At 47.3% G+C, this 22,598-nt stretch overlaps 1 protein-coding gene across 2 annotated transcripts; it reads left to right on the top strand.

Moving 5' to 3' along the window:
- Positions 1–14,540: 14,540 nt before the first annotated feature.
- LOC120669617 (LRR receptor-like serine/threonine-protein kinase ER1) lies at positions 14,541–22,598 on the top strand. Of its 2 annotated transcripts, none has more exons than XM_039949417.1 (27): positions 14,541–14,794; positions 15,589–15,718; positions 15,806–15,877; positions 15,968–16,039; positions 16,129–16,200; positions 16,297–16,368; positions 16,455–16,526; positions 16,775–16,846; positions 16,932–17,003; positions 17,087–17,155; positions 17,246–17,317; positions 17,433–17,504; positions 17,640–17,711; positions 17,800–17,871; positions 17,978–18,049; positions 18,132–18,203; positions 18,315–18,386; positions 18,463–18,534; positions 18,607–18,678; positions 18,765–18,836; positions 18,995–19,063; positions 19,143–19,214; positions 19,306–19,379; positions 19,481–19,609; positions 19,981–20,346; positions 20,795–21,168; positions 21,843–22,598. In XM_039949417.1, exons 1-27 carry the CDS (start codon positions 14,701–14,703, stop codon positions 22,221–22,223), a joined length of 2,982 nt encoding a protein of 993 aa, XP_039805351.1. In that variant the 5' UTR covers positions 14,541–14,700; the 3' UTR covers positions 22,224–22,598. The 2 variants fall into 2 exon arrangements, with proteins under 2 accessions (XP_039805351.1, XP_039805352.1); XM_039949418.1 differs by having other exon boundaries at positions 14,559–14,794; positions 19,999–20,346; positions 21,843–22,223.

Raw genomic sequence — 22,598 nt, 5'->3', positions numbered from 1 at the left:
TCTTCTAACATTGATATTTGTTATTCTTAATTGTTTTGATCCCTACCCTTAATATGCATCCGCTTGCATTCTTGCTCGAATCAATGTGAATAAATTAAAATTTTGATCACCTGCATTATAGTCATCTTGCATGAGTAGGGGTGCAACATTGTTGCATGGCATAATTATATAGTGCTTAGTTGTGGGTTGACATGGTGAAACCTGAGCGGCAGGTTAACCAACGTTATGTATCCCGTATGACCACGTAGAACTTGTAATGTTTTAAAAATCCGGAAAACCTCTCTCTGAATTTGTGCTACTTGGGTTGCTCCCTATGATTTTCTTACATAGTGGTGATTGTCCCTCGAACTATTGTGCTGCGACGGGACCTAGGGCCTCGCGTGTGCGGCCGCCACGCGATTGTGCCACCGGGTGCGCATTGGTGCTTAAGTACGTGTGGATATGAACTGCTACGGCTATCTTTTTGTGCAACCCATAAAATATTTTTCTCTACTTCGTCCGTTTTTAAGGGGGTAGGCCGTATAGGAATAACAACGTACGTGGGTAGCATTAGGTTCAAGTTTCAGGAAATCACCGGCTACTAACCTGTATGTTAACATATGCATCTTGCATCATGCAACTAAATTAATAAACGATATTGAACAAGAATGTTCTTGAGCATAAACTTGCCTTGATGCCCTTTCTGAATCGATTCCAGCAGCTCCTTGAAACTCACTTCGTATAATCATGATTCCAGCTTCCAACCAAAGATGGAAGTCAATTCTTCCAAGGACATCCTTGATGTAATCTTTTCTAATCAATATCCATTGAGAGTCTCTTCGTGTATTCCACTTGAACGACTTGATGTGTACCGGTGTTCTGTTCTCTGTTTGGTCTGATGCAGGTGACTTGGAGCGTTTTTCTTCTTCCAAATATTTCCTTTTCTTTTAAAATGTTCAACTTTCATGAGTCCGATACAATTCCTAGAGGTCAATACTCGACCCTTGCTTTCCTTTTAAATCTCGGGACGATATTTCTTTAAGGGGGGTAGGATTGTAACACCCCAAGTGTTAATCCCTTGTAATTAAGGATAAGCCCGCGATTAACATGATTATTAGCCTTAAACACGCATGAACAAGATCGCTAAATAAAATTTTTGCTTGCAAGTTAACTTATGCACGAAGGAAATAACTTTTAAAATGATTTTCAATAACGGTTTGAGCCACGTTTGAAATCAAAATCGACCCAATTTCAATTTTTCTCCTCGGAATCAACCTGGGCCCGGATAGTCCGGGTATTAGCCTGGATAGTCCGGACTAACGTCCGGATACTCCGAACACCCGTCCCGATACTCCGGATCAGCCGATCGGATGTCCGATTGTCTTCTCCGCGGACGGTCCGCTAGGGGGCGCGGACAGTCCGCCATCTATTTGAAAACGGTATGTCCGGTATTGTCCGGATACTCCGGACAGTCATACGGATACTCCGGACCTGGATTTTTCTATTTCATTTTATTTTGTCCTCTGGGCCCCACAATCGTTAAATATCTCACTCTCTCCCTCTCGTTTCCTCCTCCTCCTCGATTCAAGCTGAGCCGAGCTCGCTCACGCTGGTGCCCCCGCCATCTCCGGCCGCCGTTCATCGATCCCTTCCATGAGAGCCCTCCCAACCACACCTCGCACCTTCTCCACACCTACATGAGCCTCGCTCGAGCTTTTCCCGGTCGGAATCGGCCCTCCTCCGCCCAAATCGACCGCACAAATGGGTTCGTGGTGAGTTCCTCCATCTTCCCCACCCTTTCCCCGGCCCTTTTTCCTTGCAGTGCGTCGCTCGCGTCGCTGGCCACCATGGCATGCACAGTCGTTGGCCTTTTGTTTAGGTTTGCCCAGAAACTCTGGATATAAGTCCGGAATCTCCGGATTAGGGGTTCCGGAAACTCTGGATGAGCATCCGGAAATTTCGGACATTGTGTCCGGAGAATCTGGGGTAAAACCCGGAGTCTCCGGTGGTTGTTTTTTTTTTATTTCAGCGAAAACTTGCAGGTTGCCTCATAAATCAAGGAAAAATAGTAAAAATACAAAATTAGTTTGGTTAGATTGGTTATATCTGTATCTACAAGGGAAAAATGTTTGTTCTTGAGAAATGTCCTTTTTGCCCATAGTAGAGTTTAAGTGGTGTTTAGACTCATTTAATTAGTTTCAGCAAAATCTATTAGTCCAAAAATTATGAAACCTAGGTAGTGGTTTAGTTTTGGCATGTGTAGTTCACTCTACAAGTTTCCAGCCTAGAAAACATAGTGAGGTGTTAGTGAATTCTTCGTGTGTTGGTATATTTGGAAATTTAAGAATAGTTTGCAATTAAGAAGAATCAGGTTAAATTAAATTAGAGAGCTAAACCAGTGTTATAAGACTTAGTTAGGGTTTATTTTCGGCCGGCCGGTCTGACCGGTGCTTGGACCGGTCTGACCGGTAGGGGTCCGGACAGTCCGGCCATTTGTCCGGATACTCCGGGTTTGTAGTGGTCTAGACGCTCCGGGTTTAAGTTCGGATTCTCCGGGCTTGGGAGTCCAGATACTCTGAGAATACATCCTGATAACCCGGATTTAGGGTTCAGAGTCTCACCTAGTCACGACCGGTCTGACTGGTAGTAGTAGTGCTGGAAGGCGTAGTTGTATGTAAATCATAGTATTTATACTCGGTCGATAGTTATTTTGTGATTGTAAAATTATAATTGCATTACTTATTTCATGTGCATTTAATTGTCATGTCATATGTATTCATATAGAACCGTGGTGAGAACATCATCTACGAATGGATCGTGAAGCCCAGGATCGGAAGCAGGATTGGGAAGGAACCCGTGAAAACCCGGCCCAATGGTCGGAAGGGCCCAAGGCCTTGATAGTATTAACACTAATTTAATGTTACCCTCTGGCAAACTTCGATGCATGTCCTATTATTTCAAATTATGATACCTATATATGTCTCTATTACTTGTGCATTAGGTTTAGGAATTATTTGGAACCCTAGTTGCATGATCCCTAGGTTTCCTTGAGTTTATACTAGTATGTATAGGATGATAGAAATGCTATGCTTAATAATTCTCGTAGAAGCCGAGTGATTTCTTGTCACTCGCGAGATATAAGATATTTAGAAGTCACGTAATTTCTGGTTACTCGCGAGTATTATGATATATTTATATTCCAGTACATGAGATATTGAAGTTGATATGGAAATTGAAGACCGGACGGGAATGGTGATGATATATAGGTATGGCAGCGGGACAAGGCTCCTGGTTGTCTTAGTCCGGTCTGTGTCGATTAAGGACCGGCCGTTGTTGGCAGTGCTGATCGGGGATTGAATTGTACTAACCGCATGCCGGGAGTAAGAAGTAGTCGAAACCGGTAAGCCTAGTACTGCCTTACTTCGAAAGTACAGGACTCCATATCACCTCCTGGGGTAGTCGAGTAGTTGCAGAGAAATAGGGATGCATGTATTACTTTTGGTGGTCTCATGTTGGGCTCGGCTGACCATATGATAGTGGGATGGTCATGTAGTTCGAGGCGGGGAGGGGAAGGGTTGGTGCGTGTGGTCCGACTGGGCTTATACGTGCCGTGTTGGTTAGGTCCACCTTGCAAGGTTAAATCGAATCGATTCGCCGTGTCTCGCGGTTACAAGAGCCCGGATCTCTTTGTCACATCGTAGTCTTATGATGGAAATGATAATTATAGATGATGGACACAATGAATTATTTTTTATTGCACCACCATGTTTGCTATAGTTGGTTCATGCAAATATTAGGGTAGAATTAATTTATATAGAACCTGGGGATAAAATAATGAAAGTCGCCTCGCCTTTGAAGTCGGTGACCATGTCTATTTAAAAGTATCACCCTGGAAAGGAGTGCAAAGGTTTGGAATAAAAGGAAAGCTAGCTCCCCGCTACATTGGTCCATTTCTAATTGTGGAAAGATGCGGTCCTGTGGCTTACCGATTGGATCTTCCAGCAAATCTTTCTGCGATTCATAACATTTTCTATGTATCACAACTCAGAAAGTGCCTTAGAGTTCCGACTGAAGCTGTTGAAAGCGACTCAATTCAACTAGAGTCTGATCTCACTTATCCTAAACATCCAATCAAGATTATTGATCGCAAGGATCGAATTACTCGTCGCAGTACTATAAAGTTCTATAAGGTTCAATGGAGCAACCACTCGGAAGATGAGGCTACTTGGGAGCAAGAAGAATTCCTGAGATCCAAATATCCAGATTTCTTAAACACTCAACAAGGTACCTTTGCATTTAAATCTCTACACCTTATGCTTTCTATCGTGCGTGAATCTCGGGACGAGATTCTTTTAAGGGGGAAGGGCTGTAACACCTCGGTGTTAATCTTGGTGCTAATCTCGTGCTTAATCGCTAATTAAGTCATAAGCAATGTCATTAGCGCTAATCAAGTTGCATAGTAAACATCAACTTAGCTGAGTTCGACCACATTTTTCTCCCTGATGTGAATCTTGAATCAAGTTTTGCCCAAAACCAAAGTTGTAGATCTTTTCTTCCTCTACAACTTTTATTTTAGTCAAACTTCAAGTTTATATATGAAATTTTGAGATACGGACAATCAAAATCAGCTCAAAAACGTTTGAACACAGTCACTGTGCCTCTCCTGTTTTGCCACGGCGACGGCGTACAGGGCCGGCGAAGGCACGCGTCACCGTGCCGACGGTCACACCACTGCTTAACCCCGTCGTTGCCGTTGCGATCACCAAGTCCGATTTTGCCTCCCCGTTCCCCTTCCTCGCCCGTGCGGAGCACGCAGCGGAGCTGAGCAGAGCCCCGCCACCGCCGGAGCTGCGCTGGCCGCCCTCCGTCGTCCCGCCGCCATTCCTCGCGCCTCGAACCCTCCAGAAGCTCCCCGACCCGTCCTCTACCTCCACAGCCATGTTTCGTGCCAGATTGTGCCCTCTCTTAGCAAGAATCGAGACCGCAGCCGCTGACCTCCTTAAACCCTAACCCGAGCTTCGCCCCCTTCCGTCGAGGTGCCCTTTCCGGCCTTCCTTCGCCTGATTAGTAAGCACAGTAAGCATCTCCGTGTCTTATTTCATCTCCTCGACCATTTTTTCCGTCGAGTCCGTGCACCATCATCACCGGGAACGAGGCTCGCTGCCGCTTGCCGCCGCTCGCCGTCGCCCGCTGCAGCGCGCGTGGACCTTGCCTGCCCCTGCGGAGCGCATCCCAGCCTTTTCTGGCCGCCGCCTCGCCCTTGCCGGCGGGAACGCCGCCGCCGGAGTGCCGCGCCGAGCGGTGCTCTGCTCTGGCGGGGGCCGCTCGCAGAGAGCGGTCTAACCGCTTGCGGTGACTGGTTCAACCGGTCTTCACCGGTTACACCGGTGTGGTGAACCGGTTGAACCGGTCCACTAATCATTTTATGTGCTGGAACTCCCAAAATTCATAGAAATTCGTAGAAAAATCCTAAAAAGGCAAAACCAGTTCCTATAGCTCCATAAATTCATGATCTATTTGATAGAATCATGAAATGGATAGTTTCATCACTTTTGCTCAATGGTTTTGCTTGTTCTTGTTTAAGAATAGTTGAGACCTAGAACACCTCCTTTCGGCCTTAGAGTTGAGTTTGATCCGATCAAGTGCTTTCCTTGATTTTTGTCGGTGGAGGCACTTCAGGCTAAAAGACATTTGAACTAGGAATCCATCTCAGCACTGAACCCTCCCTTTGAACCATAGTTAAGGCTGTTGTTATCCGTTTTATCCATGCATTATTGTATGTTTACTGCATAGCATTGCATCATTTCTTGAGTTTCATGCATGGCATATTTTATTCGCATAGACACTGGAGCCGAAGTCGCCTACGAGCTGAATGCTGAGCCGGTCCAGGAGCCTTCCGCAGGAGAACCGCAAGCCAAGGAAGTCGTTGAGCAAGCTCCAGGCGAAGTCGCTAACCCCGCTGATCTGCAAGGCAAGCCCTGGAGCATGACCCTTAATTTCAGTATTCCATATTTATTATATAATTATTGTGCATTTAAGTTTCTAGGAGTTGGGTGGAACCTTAGATGCATGATCCCTAGGTTTCCTCAATCACTCCATAAGTGTATAGGTCGTTAGTACTGCAATGCTTAATTAGAATTCGGTAGAAGTCGAGTAATTCCTATCACTTGCGAGATATAGGTCTTGTTACTGATGGAAAAGTTGCTGGAAAATGAAGCAACGAGGAAAGAAAATAGAGACCGGGCGGAGAGGAATTTGGTTATGGATATGGAATCGATAGAAAGTGAGCCTCCACTTGTGTCGATTGAGGACCGTACCATTGTTGGCACTACTGATCGAGGATTGAACAGTACTAACCACATGCCGGAAGTAGGAGGTAGTCGAAACCGGTAAGCTGTGTACCGCTTTACAACGATACTTTGAATCACTACCTGCTACGCTGGGTGTGGGAGTTGGCGGGTGTTGGATGGATGCCGCCTTCGGGTTCTCTGTGAGTTCACCGTGAGGGGCCCAACACTTGGGTTTTAGCAGGCGCGATTCAGATGTCGTGGTAACGATGGAAACAGTTGATGCGTGTGGCCCGATGGGGTTTGCATGTGTCGTGTTGGTTAGGTCCACCTTGCAAGGTTAAATCGAATCAATTCGCCGTGACTCGCGGATATGAGAACCTTGATCTCTCTATCACATCGTAGTAAATGATGGAATTGGGAATGGAAAGTTGAGAATATGAGATATGGTTGTGGTATTCTGTAAAGATAATGTGATCAACCATGCGTGCTCTAGATGTTCAGCCAAATTTAGTCGGTATTTGAATAATAAACTTGAGCTAAAATACTAAAAGTAAGGATCCACTATTAGTAGCTTTTCAGCAAAATAACTCCAGAGCCAAACAGCTTTGCATGTCTAGGAGTCGGCTAAGTATATATACCATAGTCTGGTAAGACTTACTGAATATTAGTATACTCAGAGTTGTTGTTGTAACCCCATTTAGCAGGTTGTGTCCCCGCTGACTTCGAGGAGGTCGGTGCGTCTTGGAATGGACAACCACTTCCTCCTGGGTAGACTGTTGAGTGGGTCCCGTCTTCTCCATGAAGGTCGGGCAGATCGGCATCACCTCAGTGGGCAGGATGTGGAGTTCACATTGTATCATCGTTTGCTTCTACCGTATTGTATTTTGGAACCCCGTTTTAAACTTCCGTTGTACGTTTGAAAACTCTGTATTTGATCTATCGATTTTATCTGTAAAACTCAGTGTTGTAAATTAATTTGGATTTTGTTGTATGCTTGTGTCACCTGTACTCATCTTCGTACGAGTCTACTAGTGCAATTGTGATCCTGGAGTACAGTAGTTTAATCGGGATTTACCCGACATCCTGTTAGATTACACCATTTTAAGTGCACAGTAACTTGATTAATTATTAAGATGATGGTGAGTGCACTTAAGCCGGTTTAATTTAGACGGTGCTGCTACAGCGGGGCGGTCGCGGGGCCGCGGGACGGGCGGCGAGCGAGTGGCGCGGCCGCGGCAAGCGTGCGGCGGGCCGGCCGTGGCCCTCCTCCCCCTCCCTCGCCCCTTCCTGCTCGTGGCCATGGCGCCGGTGGCCAAGCTCCGCGGCGGAGGAGAACCGGCGGTTGAGGACAGGCACGGGAAGGATGGATGGGGCCTCGCACGGCAGTGTAGCGGCTCGTCCGTACGACACAGTATATGGCGTGTCGGAGGCCGTCCAGGATAGTAGCGTTTGTTTTTTACCGTATCCACTGCAGCGATTTTTACGCCAAAGTCACACTGCATATGGATAGAGGTCGGGGTAGCGGGTGGCATCCCGTACCCAGTGCAGCCAGTCTTAGCTTAGGAAAGATAACACACAGAAGCGTGGTGGCCCACCTGCTGTTGCACCACCTGCAGACTCACAGCTAAGCATTTAGGTCTTGTTTAGTTGCGTAAACTTTATGGTGTAAAGTACTGTAACACTTTCGTTTGTATTCGGTAATTATTATCCGATTATGGGTTAACTAGGCTCAAAAGATTTGTCTCGCACATTACAGACAAACTGTGTAATTAATTATTTTGTTTAGCTACATTTAATATTTCATACATACGTTCAAAGATTTGATTTGATAGGAATCTTGTAAAGTTTTGAAATTTTGAAGACAACTAAATAAGGGCTAACCCAATCCAAACTTGCTGGCCCGACATATCAGGCAGCATTTAGTTCCCAATTTTTTTTACAGTATCCATCATATCAAATTTTCGAACATATGCATGGAGCATTAAATATAGTTGGAAAAAATAACTCATTACACAGTCTAACTGATTCCTACGACATGAATCTAATGATGTTGATTAATTTATGATTGGACATTAATTGTCAAATAACAACAAAACATACTACAGTATCTAAATCTAAACTTTTTCACCAACTAAACACCCCCTCAGTTGTACCAAGCCCCTCGATTTGTGACTCGAGTTCTACTGCTCTAGGCCAACCAAGGTTGTGTTTAGTCCAAAATTTCTCTCTCCAAACTTCACTATCCACCTATCACATCAAATCTTTTGCCTCATGCATGGAGAATTAAATGTAGACAAATAAAAAAACTAATTGCATAGTTTTAATGTACGCGAGAAGACAAATCTTTTGAGCCTAGTTAGGTCATGGTAGGACAATAATTACCACAAACAAACGAAAAATGCTATAGTGTGCCACAGTGTCCGATGTGACCCTTTTTACCACCATGTCGTGGTTCTAGGAGGAGGGCCACAGCCGGGTGGCATAGTGCACCCGCCTAATCCCTGAGGATGGTTACTCGGGGAAGTGCAAGCGATACCTCAGATCTACTCATCAAGCAAGCACTCAAGAACACTCGAGGATTTTGAGTGGTTCGGGCCGCCGGAGCGTAATACCCTACGTCCAGTGAGAGTTGTATAGCTCTTGTGTTTGTGGATGAGTCTACCCTCTGCCTCCAAGTCCCCCTGTTTTGACTTGAGTTCTTCTCTACCGGGCGTCTCCCTTTTATAGCGCAAGGGAGGCGCGTACATAGGTGTTGGACCCCGACAGGTGGGCCCAACGAGGATGTATAGTATACCACGAAAAAGACATTAATAGTGCTTTGTGAATCTCTTGCCGGATATGCTTCATCGTCATGTAGACTCTCTGACCGAGGGGGGTCTTCACCTGTCCCATCGGCGAGGTGCCCGTTGAGCCAGTGTAGGTTGCGGCGTAGACTGCTGGGTCTACCGCGTAGGCGTTATGATACTCCGTCGCCGAGCTGTCGTGTCTAACTGGCGTTGCAGACTGACGCGCGTGGCGTTGGTGGCGCCAGCGGCTGCACTGTGCGCATTGGTAATGTGCGATCAACAGTACAGCCTGGCAAAAGTCACCTCGGGCTCTGCTATGGCAGAGCACACTTAACGCCTCCCGCATTGAATGCAGTCGGTGGGCGAGTCTTCCCGAGGAAGCCTCACAGCCGCGCGTGTACCTACGCCTGCGGATACGTGGCGGCTCCGGACCCCCCCAGGCGGGGTGTCTGTTCCCTCCCCGCTGAGGGGTCCGGATAGTATATGGGGGTCCGGGGCCCCCGGCTATTTTGGCTGAGCGCTCCCTTCTCCGGGATACGTGGCATCACCAGACCCTTCCCTAGCAAGGGACGGGTACGGGCCGTTGCCTGGCTGCTCAGGCTCTCGCCTAGATACAGCAACACCTCTAGGACACGTGGTGACACCGGACATGTCCCCGAGCGGGAAGCGGGTCCGGGACCGTTGGTGAGATGGAGCCGGACCCCAGGGGTCGGGCTGCTCAGCCCCTTAGGGCGTAGTTACGGATAACTACGCGAGTCTTGATACAGCAAGAGGGGGTACCCTAGTCTAGTGGTACCGACAGTGGCCCCCGGGCCCACCTTGGGGGAGGTACGAACCCGCAGGTGGGGCCATTATTGTGATGTGTTCTGGCACAACTTGGCTGTGTTGGCGTGCTTATGTCGCGAGCGGGTGCTCTGGACTCCCTAAAGGTCGTAGCACTTGTTGCCAGGTTCAGTTACTAGAGCGCTCTCCGCAAGGCGGCGAAGGTGCTGGCTTAGGGTACGGAACCAAGCTAAGCGGCTGCACGGACCTCAAACCGCCCAGGGAGCAAGCACCACTTCCCCGGACCCGGCTCCAGGCGACCGTGGAGCGGGCCACCGTAGTGGACTTGAGCGACAGTGGCGAGCGGTCTCCGCCGGAGTGGGCCACCAGAGTGGACTTGAGCGAACGTGGCGAGCGGTCTCCGCCGGAGCGGGCCACCGGAGTGGACTTGAGCGACCGTGGCGAGCGGCCTCCGCCGGAGCGGGCCACCGGAGTGGACTTGAGCGACCGTGGCGAGCGGCCTCCGCCGGAGCGGGCCATCGGAGTGGACTTGAGCGACCGTGGCGAGCGGCCTCCGCCGGAGCGGGCCACCGGAGTGGACTTGAGCGACCGTGGCGAGCGGTCTCCGCCGGAGCGGGCCACCGGAGTGGACTTGAGCGACCGTGGAGTGGTCTCCGCCGGAGCGGGCCATCGGAGTCGACTTGAGCGACCGTGGCGAGCGGTCTCCGCCGGAGCGGGCCACCGGAGTGGACTTGAGCGATCGTGGAGCGGTCTCCGCTGGAGCGGGCCACCGGAGTGGACTTGAGCGACTGTAGAGCGGTCTCCGCCGGAGCGGGCCACCGGAGTGGACTTTGAGCAACCGTGGCGAGCGGTCTCCGCCGGAGCGGGCCACCGGAGTGGACTTGAGCGACCGTGGCGAGCGGTCTCAGCCGGAGCGGGCCACCGGAGTGGACTTTGTGCGACTGTGGCGAGCGGTCTCCGCCGGAGCGAGCCACCGGAGTGGACTTGAGCGACCGTGGCGAGCGGTCCCCGCCGGAGCGGGCCACCGGAGTGGACTTGAGCTGTCGCCATTGATCCAACGAGATACATTACCGGGCCTTGTGGTAGGGCATAGGAAACCACGCCTTATACTAGAAAGGATTCCGGACCTCTAGGCACGTCAGCCTCGGATACTAGGGGACTTGTAATAGGGCAGTGAAGTGCGTAGGCTTAGGGTACATTATTAGGCTAAGCGGCTACGCAGAACTTCTCCACCCCAGGATACAAGCACCACTTCCCCGGAGCAGATCCCTAGAAGTTTGGGCCACCTTCCAGCTAGAAGGGGTATCCCAGCCTGACCACAAGCCAGCAACTCAATGTGGATCGTTAGCAACAAAGGAAAAACTCCGCACGGGAGAAGGAAATAGTCAAGCCGAAACAGATGAGTGCACTTAAGTTAATGTAAAGATAAGACTGAGAAAGCAAATCTCCTTTATTACTTGATTCATATGGCCAGAGTGGTGTACATCAGAGGTCTGGATTACGAGGGCAGACCTCTACCGCTCTGGACCACTTGCCGGTGTCGCCTGTTTGTGCGATGAAGTCATAGGTCGGGTTTACAAGGGCGGACCTTTACCGCTCTGGACCGCACGTAGGCACCACGTTATTACAAAGGAGGAACTCTCTCAATCCTATTTAGGAGTAACCTACAGTTACCATTCGTAAGGCATGCACTTCCAGGCCGGAGTGACACTGTCACCTTGGGGGTTCTCTCGGTCGTCGGAGGCGAAGTCGTCCTAGATTTGCTTGTACCGCATCATCCAGCATCACCTCGGGAGCTTGCAGGGCTCTTCCCAGCACAAGAACTGTCCCACGCTCCGATAGCATGGGAACAAATTCTTTGGCTTTGAATGGGAGTAGCCCCACCGTTGCCAGCTGCTGACGGAAGCCAGCCTGATGGCCGCTCATAGCAAGCTGAAGCCAGCTTGACACCCTGGCGCAGCGGAAGGACGGATGCTCGTTTGGACGAGCATGGAGCATGGGATGGGCGGTCGTTCGCCGGCTCCACCTTGGTGCTGGCACAGGGCCCCCACGCCTTGCGGTGGAGGTCGACGCTTGTCTACAGCAGCTCCAAGAGAGGCTTGAGCCAGTCGAGGGAGAAGGCGACAGACATCCTTCCCGAGTCACAGCCGTCGTTTCCAGGCTCCATCTTGAGAGGAAACCTTGAGCCAACGCCATGCCGCCGCAGGGGACCCCCGGTGGTAGCTTGAGAGAAAATCTTGAGCCGACGCTAAGGTGACGCGCTGCAGGCGTCGCCCCTGCACGCCACCGTGCCAGTTCCGAGGTGTCGTAGTGGTGACGCACAGCAGGCACCACTGTCATGCGCCACCACACCGAGGGCACTGCCGCCTCGGTGCCGAGGCATGCGGCGTAGTTGACGCCGTGCCTTTCTTCATCTTCTCGTTGTCGTTGCAGAGGATGAGCTCAACCTCAGAAGCCAGGAGGTGAGCGGAGATCTGGCCAATGCTTACATGTCCCCACGGACGGCGCCAGATGTCGTGGCTCTAGGAGGAGGGCCACAGCCGGGTGGCGTAGTGCACCCGCCTAATCCCTGAGGGTGGTTACTCGGGGAAGTGCAAGCGATACCTCAGATCTACTCATCAAGCAAGCACTCAAGAACACTCGAGGATTTTGAGTGGTTTGGGCCGCCGGAGCGTAATACCCTACGTCCACTGAGAGTTGTATAGCTCTTGTGTTTGTGGATGAGTCTACCCTCTGCCTCCAAGTCCCCTGTTTCAACTTGAGTTCTTCTCTAACGGGCGTCTCCCTTTTATAGCGCAAGGGAGGCGCGTACACAGGTGTTGGACCCCGACAGGTGGGCCCAACGAGGATGTATAGTATACCACAAAAAAGACATTAACAGTGCTTTGTGAATCTCTTGCCGGGTAGGCTTCATCGTCTTGTAGAATCTCTGACCGATGGGGGTCTTCACCTGTCCCATCGGCGAGGTGCCCGTTGAGCTAGTGTAGGTTTGCGGCGTAGACTGTTGGGTCTACCGCGTAGGCGTTATGATACTCCGTCGCCGAGCTGTCGTGTCTAACTGGCATTGCAGACTGACGCGCGTGGCGTGGGTGGCGCCAGCGGCTGCACTGTGCGCCTTGGTAACGCGCGATCAACAGTACAGCCTGGCAAAAGTCACCTAGAGCTCTGCTGTGGCAGAGCGCACTTAACGCCTCCCGCATTGAATGTGGTAAGTGGGTGAGTCTTCCCGAGGAAGCCTCACAGCCGCGCGTGTGCCTGCGCCTGCGGATACGTGGCGGCTCCGGACCCCCCCAGGCGTGGTGTCTGTTCCCTTCCCGCTGAGGGGTCCGGATAGTATATGGGGGTCCGGGGCCCCGGCTGTTTTGGCTGAGCGCTCCCTTCTTCCGGGACACGTGGCGTCACCGGACCCTTCCATATCAAGGGACGGGTCCGGGGCCGCTGCCTGGCTGTTAGGGCTCTCGCCTAAATACAGCAACACCTCTAGGATACGTGGTGACACCGGACCTGTCCCCAAGCGGGAAGCGGGTCCGAGACCGTTGGTGAGATGGAGTCGTACCCCAGGGGTCTGGCTGCTCAGCCCATTAGGCGTAGTTACGGATAACTACGCGAGTCTTGACACAGTAAGAGTGGTACCCTAGTCCAGAGGTACCGACACACCATTTTACGGATCTAAACACAGCCCAAGAGAAAAACACTGTACGACACTGATGTGACCTCTCAGTGTCCTTCTCTCTCCCTTCTCTCTCCTCACAAGAAGCCACTCTCTCTGGCGCCTAAACTGCCCCTCCTCTTGTTGTGTTTAGTTCGTGAAATTTTTAAATTTAGGTACTGTAGCACTTTCATTGTTATTTGATAATTAATAATTAATTATAAATTAATTAGAATTAAAAGATTCGTCTCGTTATTTTCAATTGAACTACGTAATTAGTTATGCTTTAACTGTATTTAGTGCTCTATGTATGTGTTCGAAGATTCGATGTGACGGACACTGTAGATTTTTTTTAAAATTAAACAAGCCCCTCTCTCTCTAAGGGCGCGTTTAGTTCCCAAAAATTTTCACCTCAAAATTGTGACTTTCCCTTTAGACACATACATGGAGCACTAAATGTAATTAAATAACAAAACTAATTACACAGTTTGGATGTACACGACGAGACGAATTTTTTGAGCCTAATTAGTGCATGATTAGCCATAAGTACTATAGTAACCCACATGTGCTAATGATGCGGTCAAAGGCCTCAAAAGATTTGTCTCGAGGTTTCTAAGTGGGTTCTGAAATTAGTTTTTTAATTAGTGTTCAAAAAATCCTTCCGACATCTGATCAAACCGTTGACATGACACCCAAAATTTTTTATTTGGGAACTAAACAGCCCCTAAAAAAACTCTGAACTTATAGCCTACTATGAAACTACTCCCCTCTAACTTAGGCTTAGCCCCTGCCACTCTATCGCCCAGCCATACAGCTACTCGCTGCCACTGAGGTCCCGTTCACTTGACGATTTTGGGATGAAAAATTAATGTAACATAATTTATTGTTGCTTGATAAATAATTTCCAATCATGAATTAATTAAATTTAAAAAATCCATCTTATATTAATTAATTAGACTGTATAATTAATTATTTTTTCCAACTATATATTTAATGCTCTGTATATGTGTTCGAAAATTGGATATGAACCGTAGAAAACGTTTTGGGAAGTGAACGGGGCCTGAGCAGCGGCGCAAGTGCGCAAAGCCGAGCGCGAGAACCCACGAAACCAAAAGAGCTCCGTCTCCATTAAGGCGGGCAGGCTCGCTGCAGCACTCCATCGTCGTTGTCCTCTCCCTGTAATGTCACTCCCCCGAAGCTTGCCCGCAGCTCAATGGCCATGAGGACGACGGCCGCGGCCGCCTCCCGTGCCCTCGTCGCCCTCCTCATCGTCGCCATCGCCGTCGCCGTCGCCGTCGCCGACGACGGTTGGTGATCTGTGCCCTTTTTTCTATCCCCCCTATCTCCCTTTCTTCTCTGGGTGTCCTCTGGTTGGGTGCTGGGGAGCAAAGATTCAGGGGGCTGGGTTTGTTAGGATTAGTATTTTATTAGCGCCGCAAGTACGCGCTATTGGAGGCATGATGATTCGCTAGTGCTCCATTCCCATTTGTTTATTGCCGTAAGCCGGGTCTAACACTTAACTAATCCTTGTGATTTGTGCCATGTTCTCATCTCATCTTCTCTTCTTCCTTGCCTAGAAGCTTTTGGCAGCCTCAGTCCTCAACCTAGCTCACCTATGTTTCAAAATGTATATCTTCTCCCTTCTTGTTCTCCATTTGTTTTTACATGTGCCGTTTCTGCCTTGTTTTGCTGCTTGTTGGAGCAAACTTTCAGAAGAATATGAAATGGTTTGAGCATCAAATCTTCCCTTTTTCTTTGGCTCTTCAGTGCTGCAAGCATTGGTTGTTTCAATCTGTTTTTACGGTGTTTTTTAGCCGTTATTTTGGTTTTGCTCCGTAGGATCCTGCTCTATATGTGGATGAAGTAGGTACCTTTGTCCTTCACCATTGTCCTATTTTTGGGCTTTTCAAATCTGATGCTCCTGAGATTAGGTCGCTTTCTTTCCTTGGAAACAAGAGGAATGCTTGTTACTAGCATGTTAACCATGTCCCTTTCTGCTGATATTCCTTTTTGCCTAACCGTCTGTTCAGATTTCTACCAGTCTGTAATCCGTTGTGTCGCCGTTCTTTTTCGCTAATGAGGCTGGTTCTACATCTTTCAGGCTCGACGCTGCTGGAGATCAAGAAGTCCTTCCGCAATGTCGGTAACGTACTGTACGATTGGTCCAGCGACGACTACTGCTCCTGGCGCGGCGTGCTGTGCGACAACGTCACCTTCGCCGTCGCTGCTCTGTATGATCACCGTCCATTAAAGTTACCTCCTTTCCAACCGACTAAGATGTGTGGCCGCTGACGCTGGTTGGTCCCAATGCACTGCAGCAACCTCTCTGGACTCAACCTTGGGGGCGAGATCTCTCCAGCCGTCGGCAGCCTCAAGAGCCTCGTCTCCATGTATGGATGATTCCTTGTTTACCCTAATGACCGTGCTGATTGCAGTTTTCTGACCGAGGGTACTTTGTGTGCATTGGTATGTGCATCAAGTGATCTGAAGTCAAATGGGCTGTCCGGGCAGATCCCTGATGAGATTGGTGATTGTTCGTCACTTAAGACCCTGTAAGTGATCGAGCTATAGGAGTCCGTCTGATGTTTGGGTGGTGGGCTTATGCTTTTCTGCTTACGGTTTGTTCAATGTTTGGTTTTAGGGACATGTCTTTCAATAACTTGGATGGGGACATACCGTTTTCGATATCAAAGTTGAAACTCCTTGAGAACTTGTGAGGCCTGTTCTTGCTGAATGGATACAAAAACAGCTTGTTGTGACTCCCTTTTGTAATTCTTGCAGATTTTGTGCTGTTGTTTTCATTTTCTAGGATATTGAAGAACAATCAGCTGATTGGTGCAATCCCATCAACGCTGTCCCAGCTTCCGAATTTGAAGATCTTGTAAGATGATAGTGTTAGTTGATTCTTATAGTGTGGATTTAATTAAATAGGGTGGTTCAAAGTTTTTAATGTGAAACTCATTCCAGGGACTTGGCTCAAAACAAACTGACTGGGGAGATTCCAAGACTTATCTATTGGAATGAGGTTCTTCAGTACCTGTAAGTCATCCTTAACCTTGTTTTGTAGTTCACATGTGTACTAGTGCTGGACTACCACCACTGCTAGTACTGTATCTACCTTATTAGTATATTTAGGGGCCTGGCCGCTCACCAAAAGCTGGGCAGCTTCATGAAGTGTTTATGGATTGAATGCTTTTGTGAAATGGCATTAATGCTGCTAAGTTTTATGAAGCATCAAGTAGTTTCTTCAATGTTTGTGGCTAAATAGGTCATAATTCTTTGCTTAGGGGATTGCGTGGCAATCGTTTAGAAGGAAGCCTCTCTCCTGATATGTGCCAGCTTACTGGCCTTTGGTACTTGTAAGTTCACTTCATGCCTAGTAAATTGCAAGTTTGTTATATTTCCTCGACCTGATCTTAAGCTTCCCATTAATTTCATCATCAGCGACGTGAAGAACAATAGCTTGACCGGGGTGATACCAGACACCATTGGGAACTGTACAAGCTTTCAGGTCTTGTACGTACATGCATTCTTGCCCCCTCTGAACTAAGCTATTTTAATTTCCATTATGATTTTTGCCTAAACTTTTGTATTGGTAGGGATTTGTCTTACAATCAGTTTACTGGACCAATCCCATTCAACATTGGTTTCCTACAAGTGGCCACACTGTATGTCTCTTCTATTTCTTCACTGAAGAATCTAGCTAAATGACTAATAACGATAGGCTTACCTCCAAAAGTGCATACATTCTGTATTAGGTCCTTGCAAGGGAACAAGTTCACTGGTCCAATTCCTTCAGTGATCGGTCTTATGCAGGCTCTAGCTGTTCTGTAAGTCCTACAATCAATTCTATAGTTACTAGATTATTGGTTGTACATCATTTTTAACATTTTTTGTTATGCAAAAAATATTGTTGCTAATTGATACAGCCTTTGACTGTTCCAGAGATCTGAGTTACAACCAATTATCTGGTCCTATACCCTCGATACTAGGCAACCTGACATACACTGAGAAGCTGTAAGAATTTCTTACTCCCAAAATCTGGTTTAGAGCTGTTTTATATTTTAGTTTTAACTGAGACATTTCACACTAACAAAAGTTCGATGTGACCATATTTCTGAGTTCATAACAGCACATTTCTTGTGCTTATAGGTACATGCAGGGCAATAGGTTAACAGGGTCAATACCACCTGAGCTAGGAAATATGTCAACACTCCATTACTTGTAAGTTTAAATGTTTGTTTTGTGTTACAGATATGGAAATTTGTGTAATTTATCGATCTATCTGTGTTGACAAATTTTCTAAATTCAGAGAATTGAATGATAATCAACTTAATGGGTTCATTCCACCGGAGCTTGGAAAGCTTACGGGCTTATTTGACTTGTAAGTACCTTTTATGACCCTTTATGCTTATCATGTGAGTAGTGATTCTAAGTGCTTCTGAAAACTAAATTGCTTGAATGCACAGCTGATCTTACTCATTTTATAGGAACCTTGCAAATAACAACCTTGAAGGACCGATCCCTGACAATCTAAGTTCATGCGTGAATCTCAATAGCTTGTAAGAAAAATAATTCATTATGTTTTGCAGGTCTTTTGTAGTATCACAAATACATATATGACGTGCTAATTTTCTTTTACAGCAATGCCTATGGCAACAAGTTAAATGGGACCATTCCTCGTTCATTGCGGAAACTTGAAAGCATGACATATTTGTAAGTTCGAATAGGTTTAAAGCCTAATATAACTGAATGAATTATTTCTTCATAGTGGTCTGCTGTTTCGCTCATATTAATTAGTAACTTATGTTAGTCACCCTTTTTTAGAAATCTGTCGTCAAATTTTCTTACTGGCCCTATTCCTATTGAGCTATCAAGGATCAACAATTTGGACACCTTGTAAGCCTTCATCAGCTTGAACTTTTTGAGTACCGTTGTCATGCTATACTATCTTTAACAATGATAATCGTACCAGGGACTTATCCTGTAATATGATGACTGGTCCAATTCCATCAGCTATTGGCAGCTTAGAGCATCTATTGAGACTGTAAGTTTTTGGATTACTGTCTCTCAGATGCGTTGCTCGGTTCATGTACTGACAGGGAACATGTTTCTCTAGTAACTTGAGCAACAATGGCCTGGTTGGATTCATCCCTGCAGAGTTTGGTAATTTGAGGAGTGTGATGGAGATGTAAGTGCCTGGTTTTCTAGATTGAAAGCCTTTTTCCAGATTAGTTCCTTGCATGCTATTTTGATTAACTTGGCTGTTGTTTCTAGTGATATGTCCTATAACCACCTTGGTGGTCTGATTCCTCAAGAGCTTGGAATGTTGCAAAATCTGATGTTATTGTAAGTTTTATCATTTGAAGTCACAGTTTTTTTTAATACAAATGATACACAGCTCTCCTGCGTATTCATGAAAAAAAGTCAGTTTTTTTAAAAAAAATTGTAAATTTAGTTTTAGAAGGATAACTTTTGATTTATCCGTTTATTATTCACTCATGTAGAAAACTGGAAAACAACAATATCACTGGAGATGTCTCTTCACTGATGAACTGCTTCAGCCTCAATATCTTGTAAGTTCATAATCACAAAACTTACAAGGATGCATAAAAGTCTATTTTTTCTAACAGTATCATTTTCATATGTGAACAGAAATGTGTCATTCAATAATTTGGCTGGTGTTGTTCCTACGGATAACAACTTCTCGCGGTTTTCACCTGACAGGTATTGTGCTCCACCATTTCCATCACTTTGTGGTCCGTTTGCTCAGATTCGGAAACAGTATTTTAGTTTTCTTTTTGGTTTATTTTTTCAGCTTCTTAGGCAATCCTGGACTTTGTGGATATTGGCTTGGTTCTTCGTGTCGTTCCACCAACCACCAAGAGAAACGTAAGAACAGAGCTGCATCCATGAATTGCTTTATTGCTTTGAAATAAACTTTATTAACATAAATAAATTTCCACCTTCTCTTCCCCTTGATCTGTATGCAGCACCAATCTCAAAGGCTGCGATACTTGGCATTGCTGTGGGTGGACTTGTTATCCTCCTGATGATCTTAGTAGCTGTTTGCAGGCCACACCGCCCGCCTGCTTTCAAAGATATCACTGTAAGCAAACCAGGTAATGCATCAACTAAGTTTGAAATCTAATTTTCAATAAATCAATTCTTTCATTACTTTATTGATTCTGATATCATATCTTACCCATCATGTTTAGTTACTAATAACCTATGTTTTTAAAGCGGTAAGGCGAGGCGAGGCGATCCACCACCGCCTTATCGCCTAGGCGACGCCTAGGCGGGCTAAGGCGAGACCTTAAGCAAGGCGAGCCGCCACCGCCTTGTCGCCTAGGCGACGCCTTGAAAACAGAGCTAATAACTTTATCAAACAAGACTATTTTCTGGGCTCTTTTTTATCAACAGTTTACTTTCATGAGTTGTTACCGATTGCTCATAATTGATATGCTAGAACAGTATTAATACCTTGTAATAGATATGCGTGCTGTTGCAGTGAGCAATGGTCCCCCCAAGCTGGTGATCCTTCATATGAACATGGCCCTTCATGCATACGATGATATAATGAGGATGACTGAAAACTTGAGTGAGAAATACATCATTGGGTATGGGGCGTCAAGTACTGTCTACAAATGTGTTCTGAAGAACTGCAAACCAGTGGCAATAAAAAAGTTGTATGCCCACTACCCGCAGAGCCTGAAGGAATTTGAGACTGAGCTTGAGACTGTTGGTAGCATCAAACACCGGAATCTAGTCAGCCTTCAAGGATACTCACTGTCACCTGTTGGGAATCTTCTCTTCTATGATTATATGGAAAGTGGTAGCCTTTGGGATGTTTTGCATGGTAAGTCCATGCAGCTAACTCATTTAACCAGTCTTTTTTTGGTGGTCTAGGAATCATGAGAGCAATTTATTGAAGCAATCTGTAGCTAGCAGTTCTGTTCTCAAGGCGTCGCCTAGGCGACGCCTAGGCGTCCATGCGCCGTCCACCGATTTGCGCCTTGCTCGCCTAGGCGCCCGCCTTGCTCGCCTAGGCGTCCAGCCGCCCCACCTTGCTAGGCGTCCACCTTACCGCCTTGAGAACAGAGGCTAGCACCCACTATGCTCCTTTTCTTTTCAACAGTCCTGTTTCTTTCATTTCAATAGTCTTTGTTTGCTCATCCATCACATCATCAGCTCGATTATCAAGACAGTTGACATTTTGACAAAGATAGTTCCATGGTTGTGGTCTTGTAGATATTCAGACAGAATTACTATGACTGCATCATGCTGAAACTCTACTTTTATTTCAGAAAGTTCATCCAAGAAGAAAAAACTTGACTGGGAGACTCGCCTCCGGATCGCTCTCGGTGCAGCTCAAGGCCTTGCTTATCTTCACCATGACTGCAGTCCGCGAATAATTCACCGGGATGTAAAATCAAAGAACATCCTCCTTGACAAAAATTACGAGGCCCATCTTACAGACTTTGGGATTGCGAAGAGCTTATGTGTCTCAAAAACACACACGTCGACCTATGTCATGGGCACTATTGGCTACATTGATCCTGAGTACGCCCGCACTTCACGTCTCAATGAAAAGTCTGATGTCTACAGCTACGGCATTGTTCTGCTGGAGCTGCTAACTGGCAAGAAGCCAGTGGACAATGAGTGCAACCTCCATCACTTGGTAACAATTTTTCAGTCCAGAAGTCGTTTTCTTCAGCTTATATTGCTTTGGATTCCAGTAGTGCCCAATAATTGCTGAACAATGACCATTAGGCTTGTGTTCCTACAAGGGGACCAGCAACATGAAACCTAGCATGTGAGTAGATCTATCTGCACTGTAGACCTACTGTGGTGGTGAGCCGATCCATTGGATATGCCGACTGAAAGCTCCATTATAAGTTGCTGTGTCCGTCCCATAAAGCCTGCCCTTTGTGCCCCCCTGTCATCAATAATACAGATGAAAAGCAAAAATGAGGTTACAGGATATCAGTGTTTTTTTCGTGTGCCCAGTAGCTTGCCATGCCTTGATGTAACATTTGCCCATGCCTTGAAGTAACAGGCGGACCATCACCCAAAATGACAATGCATATGGGCAGCATAGCATCATTTCGCTGTTCCAGTATCAGTCCATTCCTAAAACCATAATTTGCCCTGCTGCTGCTGCTTAGGAAGCAAAATTATATATATATATATATATATATATATATATATATATATATATATATATATATATATATATATATATATATAGCTGAAACATCAAGTAAACTTGTGTAGTGCCTCTGGTTGGCAGATATGTCAACTATGCTGGATTTTAAGCTCTGATCAGGTTCTCAACCAATATTTCAATCGCAGATCCTATCGAAGACGGCGAGCAATGAGGTCATGGAGACCGTGGATGCTGACATCGGAGACACCTGCAAGGACCTTGGCGAGGTGAAGAAGGTGTTCCAGCTCGCGCTCCTCTGCACCAAGCGGCAGCCCTCGGACCGGCCGACGATGCACGAGGTGGTGGGCGTCCTGGACTGCCTGGTGAACCCCGACCCGCCGCCAAAGTCATCCTCCCAGCAGCCGCCAGGCCAGCCACCGCAGGCCCCGCCGTCCATCCCGAGCTACATGAACGAGTACGTCAGCTTGCGGGGCACCGGCGCACTCTCCTGCGCCACCTCGAGCAGCACCTCGGACGCCGAGCTGTTCCTCAAGTTCGGCGAGGCCATCTCACAGAACACGGAGTAGGGGGGGAGTTCCTCAAGGTCTGGGAGTTCAGGGCAGAGGGTGATGCTGCAGGTAGTGAAGTAGTAGCTAACTGACATTTTGTCGAACATGTGCCGGGCTGGTTACCAGTAATGCAGGAGATTGACCAGTGACTCCGTAGGGTGTTGTTAACTGTAAAAAGTCATGTGCCTCTAGAGCTTCTTCCTTCCCCTTCTCTTTTACCACTTTTCCTTGGTCTAACTTAGGAGGCTGCTGCTGCATTGTCCGTCTCTCTCACTCCTGCATGATCTTCGCCGTGCCTTCTGCCGTGTTGGAACCATGGAAGTGACCTTCATCTGCACGAAACTACCAGCTCCTGGTTCTTACTGATCTTATGATTAGTGGATTGTTTGTTTC

The sequence above is a fragment of the Panicum virgatum genome, chromosome 4N (assembly GCF_016808335.1).
Source record: "Panicum virgatum strain AP13 chromosome 4N, P.virgatum_v5, whole genome shotgun sequence".
Taxonomy (NCBI): Eukaryota; Viridiplantae; Streptophyta; class Magnoliopsida; order Poales; family Poaceae; genus Panicum; species Panicum virgatum.
The sequence above is the reverse complement of the archived record's forward strand: the minus strand, read 5'-3'. Positions and strand labels throughout refer to the sequence as shown.